Raw genomic sequence first — 23,182 nt, 5'->3', positions numbered from 1 at the left:
CGGGAGAAGGGTATTTACAAGCTTTCGGGAGATTGCTTTTGAAGTCTTGCATCGGGAGGATACAAGCACACAACCTTCGGGAGATGGTTGTATAGGCTTTCGGGAGATAGCCTTTAAGCCTTGAATCGGGAGGATTCAAGCACTCTTCAAGGTGATCGAAGGGAGTTCGAGCTCTTGGAGTTTTATCAAGATTCGGTTAGTAGGTGGAATACATCAAGCTTGCGGCATACAATAAGAGGGAGTCTATTTATGCATAAGTCAATTACTTTGTATTTTTGATACCGATCTAATGAATCTTATCTCTGGGCGTGGCCCCGTGGACTAGTAACAATCTGAAAGGATTGTTGAAACCACGTACAAAAATCTTGTGTGTTTTTACTTTTATGCACTGTTTGTTTTTCTGGGTTTCTCTGGAGTTACAGAGTTGCATTCTGTAACTACAGAAAACTGTTTTCAGTACCAGTTTTATTATTCCGCATTTAATTAATCATTTAATTAAATAATCAAACTGGGAATATTAAAATACGGAATTTCAGTCGATTAGAAGATCTCCACAAATGCCTAAATGAGGGGGAGTTAGTTTACACTATACTCTTTTTCTTTGATCAAGTTTTCAGCAAGATTTTTAATAAGGCAGTTATTATGGACATCCAAGGGGGAGTGTTATAAATATTAATAATTATGTGGATGCCCAAATCTTTTATTTATTACCATGAATTGTAATCAACATTCCTCTTTTCCTTAGTTTCCCTTTTTCTTAGTTTCTTAATATCTCACTCTTGTATTTGTATAAATAGGGGTTCACCCAATTAGAATAAACAACTCAGAAATTCTCATTCACTTTCTCTTTCTCTCTTCATCTTCTTCTTCTTTCTTCTCATCCACTTTATATTATTTTATATTATTTTATAACATTAAGTTTATTATAAAACTCTCACTAAAATAACCATAAATAATTGAGGGGTGGCACATACTCAATTTCAACTAGCAATTAATTAATATGACTATATCTTTCCCCATAAAAAATAATAAAATATGATCATATATGTACATTCTAAATATATATATATAATTATTTTACATATTCTTATTTTTCAATGACGTGAATCTCAAGATAAATAGCTTGATTTCAACGTAAAATCCATTTTAAAATAGATATCTCACATGTGTTAATTCTCACCAACGATTAATATAACATTAGTCATCAAAGCATGCTCTTCACTCTATTAATTTAAGTTTTCTGCATTATTTCCTTCCCCACTATTTTGAATAAATTTTATTTACTCTTTTCATTTTTAGCTACATTTGGACTGTTATGGTAAAATCTCCTTGGAATTCGAGTTTATTTTAAATTATTACTAATTAATGGTTTCTCATGCAGCAATCTCTCTTTGTCAATTATTTTAAACTTTACCTATATATTTTTATAAGATTTAAAAAAACGTATATATTTTATTTTGTCCATTCTCCCTAAATTTAGTAAGAATAAATTTCTTCATTTCAAATTTAACAAACATAAACGATTTACTTGAATTCTAAAATTGATGGAAAAAAAAATAAAAAAGTACCAAAATTAGGCACTATATACCTTTTAATCACTTTCGCAGGCCTGTACACTGCATTATTGGTACTAATAATTAATAATTTAACTAATTAATTAATTATTTAGGAAAAATGTAAGAGGTAGGACCAAACCAAAAAACGTAGGGAAAGATAACACTACCTAAATATTAATAAGGACATAATTGTAACTGTTTTTAAGTTCATTAATATATGAGAAAATGTTAAAAGGTATTAGGTGCTTAATACCTTTTTACGTGTTACTATTGATTCCATTAAATATTGAATTTCATAATGTGCGTAATAACTTTTTGAGAGTATTACTACCCAATCGTAAAATGATATATCTAAAGGTTAAAGCACTCATCCAATACAATACTCTCAATATATACTACATTAAAATATCACCCCTAAATCTCTTTATAAATTCACCACATTTCATATAAAACTCAATAGTAATTATAAAAGCCAAACTTTTCATATAAGGTGGCACATTTTTGTAGTATACTAAAAAGTAAATTTAGTTAATAAGCTATTTGATAACTTCTTATATTTTACTGTAATTTATTAAAAATAATAATGATGTCAAATATTGTCAATTGTTATATATAAAAAAATACCAATCAATATTCAACATCGCTAGTAACTAAAATGTTACAGTTAAAACGTAAAAAATGAAATTTTTAATAAAACCTTTTATTGCAAATAAATTATTTTTGAAACTTGTTTTTTGGTTTTTCTTTTTTTGAGTCTTTTGCACTAAATTCTCTCAATGATTATTTCACTTGCATTTAATTCTCTAAGTTTAAAATTTTGATGGTAAAACCCTCCAAATTAGTGAACTGTTAGCTTAAGGTGTCATTTATTTTTCACAGTAAAGTACCAACATGAATTGCACTTTTGTACACGTAGCATATTTATATTTGTATAATTAATATTATTATTTAAAAATTATAAAAAAAAATCAAAATTTATAATACTTTTTATTTTTATAATTTTAAATTTTAAAATGAATTTTAAAATAATAGGAATGCCAATATAAATGTACTACGCGTACAAGAGTGTACACATAAGCAGTTCATAGTGGCAATTAACCGAATAACACCTAAAATTTGTTAACAATTCAGTACGTAGCTTGAAAGGTTTTACTGTCGAAATTTGAACTTAGAAAGCTAAGTGCAAGTGAAACTACATTGAGGAGGGTTTAGCCGCCAAATTTTTTTTTCTTTTTTAATGTATCAAGTTATTTATGTAAATAAAATGTTGTCGGTGATTTTTGGAATTAAAATGCAAAAATCTAATTTAATATAAATTTCTCTATTATATACATGAAACATGGGAAAGGGTTTATAAAAAAAATGTAATGAAAGATATTCAGTAGTCATTGTCACATTCTTTATCTCAGCTTATAGCCAAAGAAAATTTTGAATTATTAGAATTGAAATAATAACAATAATTAAATTAATTTAGCAACTTGCAAGAGTATATATTACTATAATTATGGGATTGTTATTTTAAGATGGAAAAAGATCCCTCCAATTCTTTTTCAAAATGAATAACTATAATAGTTAAAGGGGGAAAAATTGCATAAGAAAATATAAAAAGGAAATACTCATTTTTGTATTAATATAGCTAAATTAATCATTTTTGTTTAACTGTGCTTTTTCTTATTTAACTACTATTAATTAGTGTAATATAAATAATTTTGAGAATTAAAAAGATTATACTTTTTACTAGTGATCACAAAAATATAGAGAGAGTACTAAAGAGAAAGAGGGAGTGGTTGGAGGGAGTGTATCCAAGTTCTTAATAGCACCATCCAATTTCCAAACCAGCTTTAATTTTTAATGGCCACCGACAGTTCATTTTCTAGTGCCTTTTGTAGTTTAGTGTGTTTAAGGGAAAAACATTGAAAGGTGGGGCCTTAGACTAGAATGGAGGGGGGTCACTCACAAGACACCCATGACATTGTCACTTTCTTTAATCTTATGTTCTAATCTTAACCATGGTTATGGTTTGGAGTTTGCTAAGCTAAGGATTCTTTCTTGGGATTAAGAATCATGAAGAAAAACCTTGCCTTGCAACTTTTATTAAATCAAAAAGTAAGGGTATTGTTAGAACTTAAAAAAAAGAGTAGTAGTAATTACTAATCAATGGTTTGTAGTATTAAGATACTTCTTCTTCTGACTATAATAAAATATTCTCATTGAGAAATGCTAAGGCAGTATTTAATAATTTAGAGGATATTAATTACTAGTTTTATATCATTTAACGTAATATTATGTAGCTTATAAATCATCAGTAAACTCTCAATTCATGGAGATCTGTAAAAAGTAAAAACTTAGTTGACTTCACAGTCAAAGAAAATGTAATAATGGTATCCTATGGTCCAACCAAAGCAATGAAATGAATACAAAAAAACCTGATAAAAGATTCCTAGTTCCTACACGTAATATTGGGAAAGCAGACACGTGTAGAATCTTAATTAAAAAGCAACAAGTGGGAGGGACTTATATTTATTACGTTGTTGCCCCACTCTCACTGTTTGTGTAAAATGATGTACCAATGTTGTTTTTTCCCTTGTATATTCTTCTTCTTCTTTCGAAAGAAATTACTTTGATATATTCTCATTGAAAGCTACCTCTGAGGCTGCTGGTGCTGCTGAAACAAAGGCTACCTCTCCCACACTCATTTGGGTATACTTAATTTACATTGAGATATCGATCGAGTAGGGCTCATTTATTATTATTATTATGATGTTATTTCATAGTAGCACGTTACTATGAGTCATGACATATATAGGACCTACATCTATTGCTTACATCATCAACGCCCATTAAGTCTTATTTTGATTTTATTTAAGCTACAGTATTTAGTATTTGTCATTTTAAACTTTACTAAGCATAAGGTGAACCAAAATTCTGGACAACAATTTGTACACCTAAAAATTTACTAACACAATTTAATATTAAAGTTCGATAGGCATTCGTTAATAAAATTTAGCGGAATTAAATGCAACAATTTTAATAGTTTCAAATTTTTATGTTAAAATTTTAAGAAAAAAAAATATACGTACTTATATAAACATTATATTCAAATATTACATACAATAATGTGATGATTTTTTTTTCAAAACCACACTTATCAAAATTGAAACTTGTCGTTTGTAATGTTTAGATGTACCTATTTCTAATGAACAAGAAGTGATAGATTTGTCCCTATGGCCCTACTACTTTTATATGAGAAAACTGAATAAGAAACGTAATATCAAATATTTTAAATAAGTTGCCACCAAAAAAAAATAGCAAATATATTTGCCAAATAAGTAATTTTAGAAAGTAGTACATATTTATCTTCTACCCATTCAAAGATATTCTGCTCTCTTTATCTTCTCTTCTCTACTTTCCCCCTCCTAAGCATCCCAATCTAAGTTTTTTTAAATAAAAGCACCCATTTTGAATTCACTTTTTTATCTAAGATAACATAATTTACATCACTATTATTACATAAAATATGCACAAGTTACATAGATATTTATGACAAAGTGAAGATTTCTATTCAAAATTATAAATACGGTAAAATAAATGCGGGTCCTTAGAATTCAAGAGAGTACAAAATATTATCATATAAAAATAAACCATATGTCAAATAAATTACTATCTTATTGGGTTTTAAAATGGTTCATTACTGAAAAATATAATTCTGACCATGACAATAAATACCTTTGTTTGTTGTTGGAAGTTCAAGCCATTGGAATCTAATCTATTATTGAAGGTCCCTTACTTCCCAGATCCAAAGACATCATCAAAACCGCCCAATCCATCCCCATAAAATAACTTCTGACTTTCAATTATATCTTCAAAAAGAAAAAGAAAAATGTAACTTGCAAGTGGCAGACATAAACTGGGGTCTTGTTTTAAGAACCATGCAGCAGATCTTAACACAATGCTTCACCACAAACACTTCACTATTTGGTCAGCTTGTGAATTCTGATCTTCGAAATCTCGTGAACCCCTTCAGCTATAATTTCTGAGCCTTTTGCTTGCATCTCAAGTCAGCAACGAGATGGCGGATGTGTGGGGCGTACCATTTCACTCTTTCCATATGTTCAACAGAAACATCCCAACAAAGACCTGCAGATCAACAAGTTAGACACCATTTTGAGTTTAGAAAGGCTATGACAAATCTTATTATTCGAGAGCTTTAATCTAGTTTGTCTTGAATTGATATGTACCTTCAGATTTAGCTATTGCACTGATTGATTCCGCTACATGTTCTGCCCATGAAGCTTCCTCTGTGTCTTTCACATTTCCATGAATGTGTAGTATTCCACCCTCATTCCTGTACTACCAAAGAGACTCGGTGAAAATGTGCGCAGCGAGAGTTGAAATAAATAGAGACTGTAATTAAAGACATTTCACATAGCAAATAATATAGGAAGATATATCACCTTAGCGCCCGAACAGCAGTGACCCAACTACCCTCGCTAGTTGGAAGAAGACCAAGATTAACTTGGTCAGCCACTCCCTGTAAGGAAAAGAAATACATCTAGGGATTAGCATTCACAGCAAATGTCCTTTATCAACAGATCGGCACAACAGCTTAATAGTAAACACAAGAAAAAAAAAAGGAGCAATGAAGAAAATTAGAGAATTAATCGTATTAAAGAAAACCAACGGGCAACCATACCTTAGGTGCTGTAACCCTGTTATCTCCCTCCAGTACAATACAGCGATCCGCAACAGAATTTAGTTGGAGGTTACGTCTAAGTGCCTCAATAGCATGGGGGTTCCATTCACAAGCATAAACTAGTTTTGCCTTCGCCCTAATGATTCACTCAAACTTCATTAGTCAAGGTATTACCAATGAAAAAATCAAACAGAAGATAGAGAATAAGCATAGGAAAGCTCATGTAATGAAAGACTATGCCAAGATAGACTAGATAGTAGAGAGAGATAGCTCATTGAAATTGAAGACACTAGCACAATTAATAAGTCAAATAAAAAATATATATACCCCACAAGAAATGGCAGGACAAAGTATCCGATTCCGGCAAACAAATCCACTACAACATCATTTCTGCAGTCCAGTTGTGCCATACGTCGCTTCTCAGAAAGATTGCCCCAAGAGAACATGCACTTGGTAGTGTCAAATGAATATATAATTCCATTTTCACGGTGATCCACCCAGCCACTATCCCCCACAAGAATCTCCAATTTACTGTCCCTTGTACCTGTCTGTGCAACTCGCCCCTACACCAGCAAATTCAAAACATGGTCCGTAAAGTAGACAGATTACAATGATTCTATTAGCATGAAAAATCTTAACTAAATTTCCCAAAGATCACTGGTTGAACTTGGTATTTCAATTTTATAATAATATTTCAGCTTACATGGGAAGAGAAGCAGGTGGGATCATAACATACATGCATTAGGACACACATGACAGACCAGAGAGCCAGACCAAAATGTATAAATAACACACCTGACGAGCAAGGCGGCGAGTATTAAGTGATTTGGCAACAGTAGGCCAGAGTTCTTCCTCTATAGATTCCCATAAAGGATTCTTGAAAGATGATATTGGGAGCACAGTAATATCCCCAAGCCGTTCCCATCTTTAGGATAAATAAAAAAGACAAGTACACCTAGTCAATAATATTACTTTAAATAGAAAAAAAGATCCCTAAAAATAATAATGCAAGATTGCCAGCAAAAAAACAGCAAGGAGCTCATATAATCAATTTTCCATCTGATGCATGGTTGCTTAACGAGTAAATGGATCATATAAGTACAAATGACAGGCCAAATAATATTAATTTTAGATTTAAGAAAACCTTGTGGGTAGCTCCTCGAGAAGTTCCATAGAAAGGCCTTTATCCTCTAATAGAGAGGCTACAGCTTCACTCATTATTTTCAGTGGAGATTTGGCAGCTTTCCTTGCTTCAACAACCTTGTCTGCCAGCCTAGTAGCACCACGTTCCTTCAGAATGTTCAAGGCTTTTGAAGAAGTGATATCATTAGAAACTGATTCATCTGTTTTAACTAGGGAAACTAAATGACCATTTTGCCCTTCAAATGAGTCTTGCAAGGAATGTGGCTTCTGGGGATACAAACGACAGAAACTCTCATTCACAGGAAAGCAAATATGGATTCCATCTTCTTGAGAGTATACTTTCCTTGCAAGATCTAACCATCCAAACTTCTTCAATATATCCTTCCCAGTTTTTGCATATTTCCGTTCTAGCTGTAGAGCCCAGTGTAGAGAAGCAAGCTGCTGCTCTCCGTCATTAACAGCAGATATTTCACCCTCAATATCCATGTTAGGATCTTCAGTTCCAGTTAGAGTTTGTGAAAGTCCAGCTTGTTGATTTCGAAAATCTTTGTCACTTTCTCTCTTCGCCACTTCACACCCATGAGAACTATGCAATCTTCCATTTTCAATTGGTTTAAAATTATCCAGATGATTTAGAGAAAGCAAGTTAATTTTCACTGGCTCACTAAACTTAGTTCCAAAAGCATAGCAAGCTGCTCCACCGCCAATCATAACAAGATCATCACCAACAATGTTAGAAGTGCTGCGCAGAAATAAATCTTTGCTAAATGAATCGAGCTTCACATGCCTCCACACACGGAATTGCAAATCAAGTAATGATAACTCCTCAAAATGTTGTCGAATTGGACAACCACCAATAATACCAATATAGTGTTTGTAAACAAACATTGAGTGAGAGAATCTTGCATGAGGACTTCTTCCTGCTGCATCTTCCCTTTTCCATTGACATGTTTCAATATTAAAGCTGTAAAGATCTCCAAGTGCTTTATCGCCACTGTAACCACCAAACAAAAATAATTGAGATCCATATGCAACCAAAGAATGAGAATGTCGAGCACATGGCTGCTCCCCAGTGACCGTTAATTCTCTCCACTGCATACTATCCGTGTCAAGGACATGGAAGGATGAGGAGACCGTATCATTGTTAAGTCCACCAAACACATATATCTCTCGGCCTACAACTGCAGCAGTATGTCGATGCCTGTGAAAATGAAATTGATAAGAACACAGAAGGGATCAAATTTAATCTTCCATCTTAAGATAGTTGATGCCACAAGGATACAGAAAAATTAGACTTCCTAATAAAAGATTAAAATGCTTAAGAAGGTAGATAAAAGTGAAACTTTACCATGTACATAAAGGTGGTACAGCCATGTACAGTTTACAGACTGATTCTTTACATAACACCAATTAGATAAAGGTAACATCAAGATAAACTCAACTACAAGATTGTAAATGAAAAAGATTTCCACTTACCTGGAAGGAAAGATGCAACCGGAGCATTTTACAAGCTTCCATTCACGCTTAGCCGTGTTTAAGACCCAAACTTCACTCAGAATGTTCTCTGGATCAGCCCTGCCTCCAATAACAAACATGCTATCTCCAACCAAAGAAGACGAATGGCTCAAGCGTGGAGAAGGGCCACCCTCAGCATCAAAAGCTGTCAATGTGCCAGTGAATGAATCAAGTAGCAAACAATAGTTTCGTCGTGAATGTCTTCCCATGCCACCAAAGCCACCGAACACCATGATTCCATTGTTGTTTGAGCTACCCAACTTACAAGCTGAGTGACCCCAAACAAAAAGCTTTTCAACAGGTTCACCAACAATCTCCATCTTAACAACAGATAAACTAAAATTGGGAACTTCTGCCGACCCTGCCAATGTTTCAAAGACTCAGACTTTGCTTTCGCATTAAAATGAAAGGTGTCCTGCAATCAAATGCAGTATTAGTATGTAACAGTATTTACTCAATTTACCAAATAACACTGTACTTTCACACTACGATTTCATTACATAACGTTAATCCTCATCAGTCCATTTATGAGTCAGTTCTTTAGTCCCATACTAGAATACAACAATCAACAGAGACATAAATTTTAGTTCCACAAATCATAACACAATACAGCCAGATATAGAGTACAACATTCAACATAACCAAATTACCAGAATGGTTTACACCGTCTTCTTTCCCTTCCAACTCAACCTCTTCAGCTTTGTCATCAAGTAAGGAACCGTTAGTATACTCTATTCCATCAGTGTCCTCAACCCCCGATCCCACAAAACCACTTTTGCGCAATGTGAGTAGAAACCCTTCTGTTCTCTTCCTATTCGCCTCCATTTTCTCGTTAGCGATCCCAACAAGGTATTTAACGTATTCAGGAGACACCATAAGCTTCTGAGTATTTCCCAATGGCAACTCCAAGCGAATTGAACACCGAATGGCAATAATCACCCGCTTACTAGCACTGGTAATGCCAGACTCTCTAAACCCAGAAGCAATTGCTAAAGAAACCAAAAATTGAGCCGAGGAAAGGTCCTTACACTCGATAGCGAGAATGAGAGGCTCAAACCTGAAGACGAGATCAGATGGAGGATCGCTCGGGGTAGGAGTCGAGTCGGAGCGGAATAGAAGATTGAGAACTGAATCGAGTTCCGCCGGTTCGTGGGTAATGAAGAGCCATGATCCCCCGAAGGCCTTTTTCTTGAGCTTGGTTGTGGAGGGTGGCGGTTGGGAGAGGATAGAGATACGGCCGGAGCAGGAACTGGTAGTGAAGAATGAAGGGTGAGCGTTGATGGTGTTGATGAGAGGTATGATTGGTATATCCAACGAACCCTTTGGTGATTTGTCAGTCACCGTTGATTTCAGAGAAGCTATCGTCGCCGCTTTCCGCCTTTGGAACTCCATTTTTGTTAGCTCTGCAAAATATTATTCTTTCTTCTCTCTGAAAAGTAAAAACCCTCTTAAATCTCAGTTCAGAAAAGACAAGACTGCGGAATGAGAGAGGGTAGGATCGACTTTTTACTCTACCAGTCCACAACTGGGCTGGGCTGAATACATGGATTTCATACATTTTCTTATTTTTTTGGCCCAAAAAATTAAAAAATAAATTATAAGGAAAATAATATAGAGTAACTAGTTACCTTTTTGATTACTCTACTTCTTTTATTTTTCCATATTCTTTAATTTTTGTCTTGAAATTTTTTCTATAATATAAAAAAAAAAAAAATCATATTTTTGTATTGATTTTATACAAGAACTCAATAAGCATATTAAATTATTAAAGTGTTAGTGCACTCTCTCTATTTTATTTTTCAAAATATCTCACTAAAATTTCATTTTTTTTTTTATTTTATCATACACTTTTACATTAAAATATATATATATCAACTTTTTTATATTTTTTTTACATTATTAAAATATTGTATTTATATATATTAATCAAGAAAACACTTCATTCATCATACTAGCAAATTTACAACTTAAAGTGGGGCATACACCTTTCAACTCCACCAATACTACAAGCTTTTTATAAAAATAAGTGTTATCTTATCCATTTTTGATAACTTCTTCTCATTAACAACGAAAACCTTAGTCTTAATACTTTCCTTAACTAAGGAATCAATACAATGAAGAGCCAAGCACCTATTTTCAAACACAAATAAGTTCATATTCAACCAAATTCCATATGTAGCACCCGTTATTGCTACATCCATCACCTTGGTTACACAAACTTTTAAGTTGCTTACTACTCAACTAATGTAGCCAATCCACATACAAACGAGGCCACAACTTACTTCCCAAAGCGGAGAATTTATATTCAAGTGTCTTTGAATAAGGTTATTTCTTGTTAGTAGATGGACATTCAAGACTTGCCAAAGAATAAACCGGTATTTTAGAGCTAAAAGCGAGCACCATACTGCTCTGTCAAAATGGCAATTCTAACGGGGAAACCTAAATTTAGTGTTAAGTCAACACTAAAAGAATACTATTTCAACACTAATTTTTTTCCAATTCCAACCACAACACTAAAAATGACACTAAAAAATATATTATTTATTATTATATTATTTTATTAAATTATCTCACACTATAATATGTATATAAATATAAAAATTTAATCATAAACATATTATTTTAATGTTAAAAAAAAAGAAAAAGAAAATTTTGTGTAGTCTATAGATTCCCATACATATAGGATAGCATTTAGTGTTCCATTAGAGTAATTTTATGTCTAAATTCCTTAATTTTTAAAATTTTAGTATCTCATTGGAGAAATTAACCCTAAGACACCCAAGAGTCATTCTTCAAAAAAAGTGTATGAATTTTACTCGCCTTCAATTTATTTAACACACACGCTTCTTAAAGATCACTATGAGTAAATAATTCCCTAAGTCCCATAAACTTTTTTTAATACCAGGTTACATATTATTTTAGCTCAAGAGACCAAACATTGTGTTTTTTGAGGTAGATATTATTAACCCACCTTAACTGCAGGGCCGACCTTGAGCATAGGCGGACTAGGCCTGTGCCTAGGGCCCACTTAGCTCAAGGGCACAAAAAAAATTTGTCATATTTTAAAATTACACATTTTTTTATCACTTTTGAAAAATACCATATTTTTTTCTTAACGAGGGCCCAAAAATATTTTTTTTTCTTATGGCCCACTAAATTTCAGGGCCGGCCCTACTCAACTGCAATAAATCTTACTTTGAGGCCACAGTCCAAAGCTCACGAAAGCCAAGACCCCGTTTGGCTTACAAACACACTCCCAATATGCAGAGTGCATTTTACTAGTGTTACCATTTTCACCCAAAACAAAATTCCTACAAAATTAGTTTATTTATTTTACGGTCTTTCGAGGAAACAAACAATACTCATAAAATAACTTAGAATGTCAATTAAGACTAAGTTAATAAGAATTGAACTATTTGCAAACAACATATGTCGACTTGTCCAAGTGTGTAGTTTAGACTAAAGTTTCTTTAAAATTATTTTATAATCCGCAAACCTTGATTTAGTTGGCCTAAAGTGAATTCAAAATATTTTACATATTTTATAAAAAAAATGTCATTAAAGGTAATATACTTTATTTATTTTTATTTTATTTTTCAATGTTAAATATATAATGATAATTTTGTCTTTTAAAATATGTCTTACAAAATAATTATTATATATTGTAATTTAACTCAAGAGAACAATTTAGTCAATTTATACATTCTGATTAGGTTTCTTGATAAAGTAAAGAAGATAAATCACTATTATTCTACTTTCAAAAAAAAAATTAGTTAACAACATATTACAAATATTGATTTCGATTATTCCTCATTTATTTTGTTAGATTTCTCCATTAATTTATTTCGGTTCCGAATAATGTATGGTAAACGTGTCATTAGGTGGCATTTGATTAAGAGGAATAAAAATATATGAATCTATTTTATCTAAAGTGTCTCTATTTTTGGGCGATTTTTTTTTTTTTCAAGTTTTCTATTCAAAAATAACAGTTTTACTTATATAGCCTCAGACTTTGATGGTGTGCTTTTGGGAAAAACTATTGTCGGAGAATTTAACTTTAGATTTTTAATTTATTACTCCTAGCCTTCTTCTTCGTCCCAGAAATCTCCACAAGTATCTCCCAAGCAACCACAGGTTTTCGACTTTCTCTTGTTTTCTACTAATTCCACAAATATCGTTCTCAATTCTTACCACTAATTACATACAACCCTACCAGTGAAAATTCAGAATTGATGGCAAAAATTTTGGGTCCTAATCAACGATGTCTAGATTTTCTACCATTTTTGGAAATTGGTAAGTGTTTGTCTCTTTATTCTCTTCTCTTTACTACTGTTTTAATATTCCATCAATCTCATCTTTCTATCTCCAAGCATGACACTCTCCATGTCTCTCAGCTCTCTCTCACAATTTTCTCTCAGCCGTAGCAAATGAAGTGGGTTTGTTCAAATCGATGAAGTGGGTTTAATTCTTTGTTTAAACATAAGCCTTTTTGTTATTGGATGCTTCGATAATGTCACAGAAGAGAAACCCCAATGAGGGCCGAGCTCCTCTACTATAACGAACTAATCCTGACGATTCTGGTAGAAAGATTCCTAATTTCAAAAAGTAATACTCTTTTCCCAATTCCTATTTTCAATAGAAAAGAAAGAAGAAAAAAATGCTTGAATTTCAAATGTTGAATATTATATATGAATCACGAATTCTGTGTTGTTTGTTACCAAACATATTCCTCTAGACCAAATTTGTCCTATGTGTAACCAGTTGCCTGAGACCATTTACCATTTGTTGGTGCAATGTTCTTTTGCACGGTCTTGTTGGCATCTTTCGGTTCTAAATTGGAGTCATACGCCTATGGAGTCTTTTTGGGATTGGTTTAGCCACATTCTGCTACAACACTCATCCACGGCCCAGGAAGAATTGCTCATGGTTCTTTGGGCGATTTGGTATGCCCGAAATGAGGTGGTTTGGCGGGACAAATCAATGTCAGCGGCGAAGGTTATTCTATTGGCAAGAGTAGTCCTTAATCAATGGAGAAATGCTCAACAAAGGAGAATGGAGTCTTTACTTGTTCCTACGGGTTCAAGAGTGGACTTAGAGCATTGGGTGAAACCAGTTATGGGAAAGATTAAGGTTAATGTCGATGGTGCAATCTTTGCAAGTGATGGTCGATTTGGAGCGGCAGGGGTGGCCCGGGATTCTCAGGGTCAATTCATTGAAGGCTTCACAGTTTTACGAGTGGGGTGTGTGGATTCGGTTATGGCTGAATTGGTAGGGGTTAAGGAGGCCTTGAGTTGGATAAAGAGGAAACATTGGGAACCGGTAGAGATTGAAAACGATTCTTTGGTTGTTGTCCAGGCAGTCCAAAGCACGGTGGAGATACCTTCTCCTTTTGGCCTTCAGGTGGCGGTTTGTCGTTCTCTTTTGGCCGATTTGCTGTTAGTCTCAATTAATTTTGTTAAACGTTTTGTAAACAAAGCTGCACATTGTCTTGCTCGTAGCTCTTGTTTGTATCCCGATCGTATTTTTAGTGAGGACGATGTTCCTGCTGATTTTTTTTTCTGTTGTAATAGTTGAATCTTCTTATTAATAAAGTTACCATTTTCCTTAAAAAAAAAAAAAAAAAAACTTCACTTAAACACACCCTCATATTAGCCTCATACCGCCTAGTCCTAGTCAGCAAATCCAATAAACCGCCAAAACTTCCCTCGTGTTCAACTTCAACGGGTGAATCCCATATAGAAAGAAACGGAATTAAAAGCTCATTACGTTTCGTTTCGTATCAATAAAATCGAAACGGCATCCAACGACGTCGTTCGTTTCCAGTGCATGACTTCTGGAAAGAGATCGTCGTTCGTCACCCAAAGCTCTCGTCTTTCTTCCCTTTGCCTCTCGCTTTGCCTTTCCTCTTTTTCCTTTTGGCAAGTTAGGGATTAGGGTTTTTATGCGCCAGAAATACAAACCAATTGAGTTCCATCTCAGTCGATAATATTAACTTGAAATATAAAATTAATTGCAGAATTGGATTTTGGGCTTATAGGAATAATAAATCGCATTGTTAATCAACTAGCGGTATTTCTGCAACGGTAATTTCCTTGATTTCTTCTCATAGCAAATTCTATAGTATTTTTTCTTGTATTGAGTAATGCATTTTGGGTGTCATTATGGCTCCATTAGAATTGATTGAAATTAAGCATTTTGATTCATTTTTTTATGCCCCACCTGGGTTTTTCATTGCTTTGTACAATAGAGTAGCAATAACATTCCCATAATTTTTTACATTACATTTCTCCTTGATGATTATTTTGTTTTTTATTTTTAAATTTGATAGTCTCTGAACCATAATTTAATCTCGGCAGCTTTGCACTTTGCAGGATATCTTGTAAATTGCTTAATCTATACAATAATGCTTCCTTGATTATAGGAATGAAGCTCTTATGTACATATTCATGCTTGTGGTTTAGATATTAATTTGTGCTTTGACGGTTCCCCTCTGTGACATGACATATAGGCTTTTTGCGCTCTTAAGATATCAATTTGGAATACTGGGCAATCTGCTATAATTTTGTAGCAGTAGCAGTGAGAGATGTCCTCGCGTTCAAACGTGAAATTGACCGAAGTTGGGGGGGATCTAGGTCACCAGGATGTTTGCCCCTCTGAGACAAACTTGTCTGAGTACCATGAGGATCCTTCAAAACCTGAAGAAGAATGTGAGGAAGAAGAGGAGGAGGAGGAGGATGTAGATTTTAATCCCTTTCTAAAGGAGACCCTGTCACCCGAAGCTTCATCAAGTTTGAGCTCCGAGGTAGAAGGTTTAGATGGTGATGCTGTTGATAGTGGTGTTGTTGGGGTTGGTTCATCAAAAATTACCAGTGAGATCCAAAACTCTCAGCAGTTTTTTGAGCATGGGGAAGAAGTTGTGATGCAGGCCACACTTTCTTCTGAAGATATATGCAGAAAGGAATTTCAAAGTATAATTGAAAATATTCAAGAACAGGATAACAATTTAAGCAATGCAACTGAAATTAATGATGTTGTGGAAGGAGAGTTGGTTAACGATACAGATCCACAGAACTCTGTGATTGATTTTGATACCGAGGATGCTATTTGTACTCGCACTCGTGCCCGTTATTCATTAAGAAGTTTCTCACTTGATGAGCTTGAGACTTTTCTTCAAGAAACAGATGATGAAGATGACCTTCAAAATGTTGATGATGAAGATGAGTACAGGAAGTTTCTTGCTGCTGTTTTACAAGGTGGAGACGTTGATAGCCATTTGACTCATGAAAATGAAATTGTTGATGAGGATGAGGACAATGATGCAGACTTTGAGATAGAACTTGAAGAAGCTTTGGAGAGTGACCTTGATGAAAATACAAAGGAGAAAACTGAAGGGGTCTATGAGAAAGGAGGGCGAAGACCAGAGACTAGGCAGAATAGGCGCCAAAAAAGTAATGTACAGTGCAAGAAAAATCTTGCAACACCGACAAAGAGACCATTACGTCCCCTTTTGCCAAATATACCAGTTTCATCATTCTCCACTCAGGATAGGAAGATGCCAGAGGCAGCTTCAAGCTGTCTATCTTTTCCAGTAAAAGCTGGTCATGCAAATGGATTCACTCCACGCCAAATAGGCCAACTTCATTGTTTGATCCATGAGCATGTACAACTACTTATTCAGATTTTTTCTATGTGTGTTCTTGATTCTTCCCGGCAGCACGTTGCAGCCCAAGTTCAGAAAATGATTGTTGAGATGCTTCACAAGCGCAATGAAGTGCTAGCATGGAAAACGGAATCATATCCTACTACTTGCTTTTCTCCTCCGTACCTCATTTCCTCAGTGCCATATGATGGTCCTAAATTTTTATTGGGCACTTTAGAATCTTCTTCTAATAAAGTTACAAGTTCTCCAAATAATCGAACAACTTCCAAAGGAATCATCCTTTCAAGAGGAAGGTTTGAATGTGCTTCTAATGGTGAGACTGGTAGTTCTCAAAACTTTTGGGTGCCGTATATAAGTGGTCCAGTAGTATCTGTCCTGGATGTAGCTCCGCTTAGTATTGTTGGAAAATTTATGAATGACGTAGAAACAGGTATGTCATGAAGGTCTTTAGTGTGTTTTCATGCCTTTCCCCTTCCCCATGCATATTTTGTTCAGGAGTTTAATCTTTTATATTTTTTTCACTGGTTTTGAATTGCTTTGGTAGCTGTCCATGAAAATCGACGGCGACAAGTGGAAACTAGTTGTGATAGTCGTTTTGAAAGAGAAGCTCTATTTCCACTTCCTGCTTTCCCATTAGAAAATCAAGTTAATTCTGAATTATTGGGTAGAACCAGCACCCTGTCTATCAATGCAGTGTCATCTTCTCCCAGTCAACAACCACGCAAGAAGACTATGGCTGCGAATCTTGTTGAAAATACAAAGAAGCAATCAATTGCTTTAGTTCCTAAAGACATTGCAAAGTTATCACAGAGATTCCTACCGATGTTTAATCCAGCATTGTTTCCGCATAAACCACCCTCTGCAGCTGTAGCAAATCGAGTGCTTTTCACTGATTCAGAGGATGAGTAAGCTTCCTTTCTTTCCTTTTGTAATGAATTTCTTATATTTATCAAGTTTTCTTACTGTTAGAGTTGATTTAACATGTTCCAAACAAAAACTCACTTTATTGTGCAATTGCCTTTGTTAAATATAAAGAGGTTCTTCATTTCATGACAAGAATGTGGAAAATATTGTATGCTTGTGCTAGAGTAGGGTTGGCCAAATTATAAATATACTCTAGTGATGCTCATCACATTCGTTATCATTTACATTATTATTATTACTTTGATAAACATTTGAATATAGTTGGATTTTCTGTTAGGGACAAATATATGTAGTGTATGGGAAACATTGTTCAGATATGACCATTAACTCTGCATTGTGGATTGCTCCATTGAATCCGATTTATGTGTGAATTACCTCGTCATGGGGATTGGAGGAATGGATAATGCCATTAAGTGTAATGTCTAATAGGTGTTTTTTTTCCCTTTTTTATTAAATTAATTTTTTTTATAAGAGTTTCATACAATAATTATGTATATTATTATCATTATTATTGCATTTTTACTCTCGTTCATATGTATTATACATGCAATGGCTTAACATAAACAAATGATTGAACAAAACTGAGTGGATGGTTAGAACACCAAAATGCACATAGGAGTTGTAATGGAGATTATGTAAAAGAATGTTTCTGCATAACATACAAAGAATGTGAACTGTACTATTCTGTCTACCTCTTGCTTCTTCTATTATAAATTATGGCATGAGGATTTACATTTCTATATTAAACCAGATTGTTAGCACTGGGAATGATGGACCATAATACAGATTGGAAAGCAATTCAACAACGATTGCTTCCTTGCAAGTCTAAGCATCAGGTATTATATTTCTACTTGTGATTAGTTAAAAGTATTCTTATAGCTCGTTCTTGTTTCTCATGGCTTATGAATTTTCTGCTGACAAATAGATGAATCCTATGTTTAGAAGAGAACATACGAGTCAAGTAACTACACTGCAAAAATTAACAGAAAAGAGCCAAGTTCCATATGTCCTATTTTCAAAATTTATGTGGTATCCAGTAACAGTGTACTATACCAAATTTTCACTGACTGATCAGGATTTGACTTCACATATTGGCGTGAAATGAGATAGTATTTAATGTGTGATTTTTGTGAAAGCTTCGCAGAAATTTGCATGCCAAATTTTGAACTAAGTTGATTTTACCATTTACTATTTTGTGCTTTTGTATGATTCCTAAATGGATTTTACACTAACTGAATGCTGCAACACCTCCCCACCCCCTCTCTGTGATAATGCAACTTTTTATTTCTCCCTTCTCTCTCCTTTTTTTATTTGAAGAGCCTGTATGACATGGTTATCCTTCTTTCCCAGCTTTGTTTGTTGTCAAACGTAAAATTTTAGGCTATGTGAGGTTTCTAAGCAATTTTTCGTTTTACAGATTTTTGTCAGGCAGAAAAACCGTTGCTCATCCAAAGCACCAGACAATCCCATAAAGGTATTAAAATATCTGTAGATTATTAAATGTATTTCTAAAATTTCTATTGTTTATAGGAGAATTTCTATGCACTTTCGCCCTGCTTCATCTCTTTCACTACAGCTAACTCCTATATGCAACTTCTGGTCTATCAAATTTACAAAATACACAAAACCCATAACATTGTTTTCCTAAAAAACTTTGTAGATATTGCTTTTGTTTTCTTCATTCTCATATCTCGTCCATTAAAGGTGGTGCTACGTGCGTTCTTATTCACTTGCATTTGTTAGAAAAGTTAAATACATTAGAACTTTTGTCTAAAAATAAGTCCCAATTTAAGCAAATTGTTAATAAAAATAACATCTAAACTGTAGTTAGTTATACATTTTTTAGGTCCCGCATTAAGAAAGTATACCTAAGAATAATTTTATCTTAATAAAATATGTATAGTTTATAAATTTATTTACGTAGAAATAATAATTTTATTTTAAATTGTAATACATATATAAATATTATATTTACTCAAAAATAATTTTATTATGATATAGTATTATGATTTGTTTATTGTTATTGTTGTTACGTTTAATACCTTTTAGTGTTTTAATTTTTTTTTCGTATACTTTTATTTAGTTATAATCTCTCAAATAGAATATATTTGTTTGGTCTCAAGTGTATTCTTAGAGATTGTATTGTATTATCACATACATATGATCTCACTATAACTCAAAACCCCGAAGCAAATGCAGCCTTTTGTTTCAATGTATCACATACATATGATCTCACAGCAGAATTGATAGATCATTGGTTTTTTATTTGTCACTCACTGTATGGTGGTTCATTTGCTGAACATTTAAGGGTGTAGATATTGGTATATCTTTTCTTGATATTGGTATACCATTAGGGGAGCAATTTGCTCTTCTCCCTCCTTCTCTCTCTCTCTCTCTCTCTCTCTCTCTCTCTCTCTCTCTCTCTCTCTCTCTCAAAATCTTGCAATTCATGCAGGCAGTTAGGAGGATGAAAACCTCTCCACTCACTGCAGAAGAGGTAGCTTGTATTCAGGAGGTAATTTTGTTTAGAAGCTACATGCTATTTATGTATTCCTATTGGTAATACTTATGTAAATGTAATTATTTAGCATTGTATTCCCATGAAACTTAGACCTGTATGATTAGTAATCCTTATCATTCAGGCAATTAGGGTATACAAGTATGACTGGAGGTCTATATGGCAATTCATTGTCCCACATAGAGATCCATCCTTATTGCCTCGACAGTGGCGAGTGGCTCTTGGAACTCAGAAATCATATAAGCTTGATGCTGATAAAAAGGAGAAACGGAGACTATATGAATTCAACAAAAGAAAATTCAAATCTTCAGCATCAGCAATGTGGCAAAATAAAGAGGTCTGGATAATATTTATTTATTTATTATTATTATTATTATTTTTTATCTCTGAACACATGAATCAACTAAGTACTTAATTTTTCTTTTCTTCATGATTGCTTGAGAGGTGCATGGTTGGTAATATAGGTGTGGTTGCTGGTTTATGAGCAATTGAATGCCTAGAATTTTTCTATCAAAAAAACATATTTACTCTACTTTATATATTTTACTTGCTGGGCCGCATAGGACTTCTTGGGGTTATCTATGGGCGGGTGCAGCTAGATAATTTTGGTTAATGGGTGACCGGAGGCATTTTCTGTGGATGGTAATTGTACTTACAAGTTTAGTATTGATGCAGGATTCTCAGGTTGAAATTTCTGGTGGAGACAATAACAACACAGATGGTTGTGTAGATAATGGGGGTAAAACTTATGTTCATGAGGCCTTTTTGGCAGACTGGAGACCAAGTGATTACGGTGGACAATCTTGCTCAGATATTGCAAGAAATCCTCACAACGGTATGCTATCACAGGAGGCTGTTCAGGAACAGCTACATAATAATGGTTGTGGGATGGCTCGTCAACCTCTGGCTGTTAGCATGCAGCAGTTTCCATCAATGTATCAGCATCCCTCATTTCATTTTGCTGATGCTAGACATTTAGAAGCTAGTACCTCTGAGGGAAACAGTTTAGTTAATAGCACTTTTAATACATTGAAATCTCAATCCCATTTTCGGCCATATCGAGCTCGAAGATCTAATGGTACACACTTGGTCAAATTAGCACCAGACTTGCCCCCAGTTAATCTTCCACCATCTGTTAGGGTTGTGTCTCAGTCATCCTTTAGAAGCTCTCTTCATGGTGCATCTTTATCGGTTGCTGCTGGGAGCAGTACATGTGACATTGAAAGAGATAATTTGATGTCTCAACTTCCTAATGCTAGAAGTTTGGGGATCCATGATCTCACGAAGGCTGGAGGGAATAACATTAATGCTCCAAATGATCGCCATACAAGTTTGCAGATAGAAGAATCCAGATTAAATAAGGATAAATGTGTAGATGATGAAAGAAGTACTGATTCTGATCTGCAGATGCATCCTTTACTATTCCAGGCCCAAGAGAATGGACATTTACCCTATTACCCATTAAATTGCAGCACTGATTCAAGTTCTTTCAGTTTCTTTCCAGGGAATCAACCACAACTAAATCTGAGTCTTTTACATAATCCTCACCAAGAAAATCACGTTGGTAGTTTTACTAAATTATTGAAATCTAAGGAATCCACCTCTTTAGCACAAAACATTGATTTCCATCCTCTTTTGCAAAGAAATGATTATCTTCCTAGCGACTTTATTAGTTCAGGTGGAAAATGCATGCAACTCCAGCGTCCTCTTCATGATGCTCAAATTGTGAGTACAGATCCGCTTGCAGCAGGCAGATCACTTGAGAAAGCTAATGAACTTGATTTGGAGATTCACCTAAGCTCCACATCTAGAAAGGAGGACTCGTGGGGTAAAGGTGCAACGACACGTAATCTAACCAAATCAACTACTAATGCACAGGTTTCTAGATCTACAATGAATAATCAAAATGGCAACAACTCATTTTATCAGCATACTGAAAATTCTTCCTCACACAGCCAGCCTGTAACAGGTGGCTCCTCATCTGGTGTACCAAGTAATACCATCGATGAATATATGGATGACATTGGTGACCAATCGCATCAGGAGATTGTGATGGAACAGGAAGAGTTGAGTGACTCCGATGAAGAAAATGAAGAAAATGTTGAATTTGAGTGTGAGGAGATGACTGACTCTGAAGGAGATGAAGGATCCGGCTGTGAGGAAACCACCGAAATACAGAATGAGGTAATATAGAAGTTTGTTATGTGTTTAGTTTTTCGGCCATTTTTTTATGTTAAGAAATGCTTTATAGATTGTCATGATTGTTTACTGGCTATTCAAACTTTTGTTTCTTCCAAATTGAAAGGCAATATTTGGAAGTAAAATAAATATTTTTTTTTCTTCTGTAGATTGTGAATTCAACGAAATAGTATCTCAGCTAAAGTTTGTGGCCATTTGGTCTGCTATGCTGTTATTTTTTGCGTAGTCCAAGTTTTCATACATCCGTTTTTGACACTTTTCTTTTGTTAACAGGAGGGGCCTGGTTTTGCTACAGAAAATGCTACCACAACAGATTTTGATGAAAGGAATTGTGAACCAATATCCAACTTTCATTCCCAAAGCAATCTTCAAATTCCAGGAAAGAACATTCCCTCATTAGAGTTAGGTTTGACAAGTGAGGGGAATGATGATAATAGCAGGTCTTCATGGTTGAGTTTAGATCCAGGTGCACCACATTGTCTGGGAGACGTAATTGAGAATGAGATCGAAAGTACTAAAACAAGGGGAAGTCCTGCTACCAAAAGTTTGGTTTCATCTCGTCCTGGTCGATCTTGCAGGAAGAGGAATCCAAGCTTGAAAGAAGATATGGACCGGAGATCAAATATCAATGGGAAGCAACAACCCAGCTTAGCTTCTCTTCCAAATCCCATGTTGAAGAAACCTGGGAAACGTGTACGCAGAACTAACTCAAGTTTGAACATAGAATTGAATGTACAAAACACTAATTGTGATGGTGAAGATAAAGTTTCTTAGTTTTTGATTTGCTATACCACCAAGTTCTTTGATAAAGAAACAGAAAAGGAAAAAGGTAACTATTTATTAGTACACTTCTCATCATAACTGTAAATACGTGCATGTCGAGCCAGCCTGATCCATAATTTGAAAAACTCGCAATAATATGTCGTGTCGTGTTGGCCCATAAAAAATACGAGTCTTGTTATGCTATGTCAACA

At 34.3% G+C, this 23,182-nt stretch overlaps 2 protein-coding genes across 4 annotated transcripts; one reads left to right on the top strand and one right to left on the bottom strand.

Annotated features, from left to right (window-relative positions):
* Nucleotides 1–5,016: 5,016 nt before the first annotated feature.
* Nucleotides 5,017–10,362, bottom strand: LOC115707757 (tRNA wybutosine-synthesizing protein 2/3/4). The gene is made up of 9 exons (XM_030635812.2): nucleotides 9,558–10,362; nucleotides 8,869–9,268; nucleotides 7,394–8,593; nucleotides 7,045–7,174; nucleotides 6,577–6,812; nucleotides 6,250–6,385; nucleotides 6,011–6,087; nucleotides 5,795–5,901; nucleotides 5,017–5,693 (listed from the first exon to the last, which is right to left on the bottom strand). The coding sequence occupies exons 1-9, from the start codon at nucleotides 10,297–10,299 to the stop codon at nucleotides 5,581–5,583; spliced, it is 3,141 nt and encodes a 1,046-aa protein (XP_030491672.2). The 5' UTR covers nucleotides 10,300–10,362; the 3' UTR covers nucleotides 5,017–5,580.
* Nucleotides 10,363–14,625: 4,263 nt separating this feature from the next.
* LOC115707750 (uncharacterized) lies at nucleotides 14,626–23,056 on the top strand. 3 transcript variants are annotated; one of them, XM_030635795.2, is made up of 9 exons: nucleotides 14,626–14,990; nucleotides 15,279–16,997; nucleotides 17,112–17,472; nucleotides 18,243–18,327; nucleotides 18,909–18,965; nucleotides 19,947–20,006; nucleotides 20,134–20,346; nucleotides 20,685–22,193; nucleotides 22,482–23,056. In XM_030635795.2, the coding sequence occupies exons 2-9, from the start codon at nucleotides 15,491–15,493 to the stop codon at nucleotides 22,980–22,982; spliced, it is 4,293 nt and encodes a 1,430-aa protein (XP_030491655.2). In that variant the 5' UTR covers nucleotides 14,626–14,990; nucleotides 15,279–15,490; the 3' UTR covers nucleotides 22,983–23,056. The 3 variants fall into 3 exon arrangements, with proteins under 3 accessions (XP_030491655.2, XP_030491657.2, XP_060973138.1); XM_030635797.2 differs by having other exon boundaries at nucleotides 14,651–14,990; nucleotides 15,416–16,997; XM_061117155.1 differs by having other exon boundaries at nucleotides 14,651–14,990; nucleotides 15,264–16,997.
* Nucleotides 23,057–23,182: the final 126 nt, after the last annotated feature.

The sequence above is a fragment of the Cannabis sativa genome, chromosome 1 (genome assembly GCF_029168945.1).
Source record: "Cannabis sativa cultivar Pink pepper isolate KNU-18-1 chromosome 1, ASM2916894v1, whole genome shotgun sequence".
Classification (NCBI taxonomy): domain Eukaryota; kingdom Viridiplantae; phylum Streptophyta; class Magnoliopsida; order Rosales; family Cannabaceae; genus Cannabis; species Cannabis sativa.
This window is presented reverse-complemented; position numbering and strand designations above follow the sequence as displayed.

Bases quoted from the DNA above. Each gene is read 5' to 3' on its own strand.
- LOC115707750 (XM_030635795.2), top strand. From the start codon at position 15,491: ATGTCCTCGCGTTCAAACGTGAAATTGACCGAAGTTGGGGGGGATCTA. The intron at 16,998-17,111 runs GTATGTCATGAA...TTGCTTTGGTAG, and splicing joins TATGAATGACGTAGAAACAG to CTGTCCATGAAAATCGACGG. The intron at 22,194-22,481 runs GTAATATAGAAG...TTTTGTTAACAG, and splicing joins CCACCGAAATACAGAATGAG to GAGGGGCCTGGTTTTGCTAC.
- LOC115707757 (XM_030635812.2), bottom strand. From the start codon at position 10,299: ATGGAGTTCCAAAGGCGGAAAGCGGCGACGATAGCTTCTCTGAAATCA. The intron at 7,175-7,393 runs GTTTTCTTAAAT...TTTATCCTAAAG, and splicing joins CTCGAGGAGCTACCCACAAG to ATGGGAACGGCTTGGGGATA. The intron at 5,902-6,010 runs GTGATATATCTT...TTGGTAGTACAG, and splicing joins ACTGCTGTTCGGGCGCTAAG to GAATGAGGGTGGAATACTAC.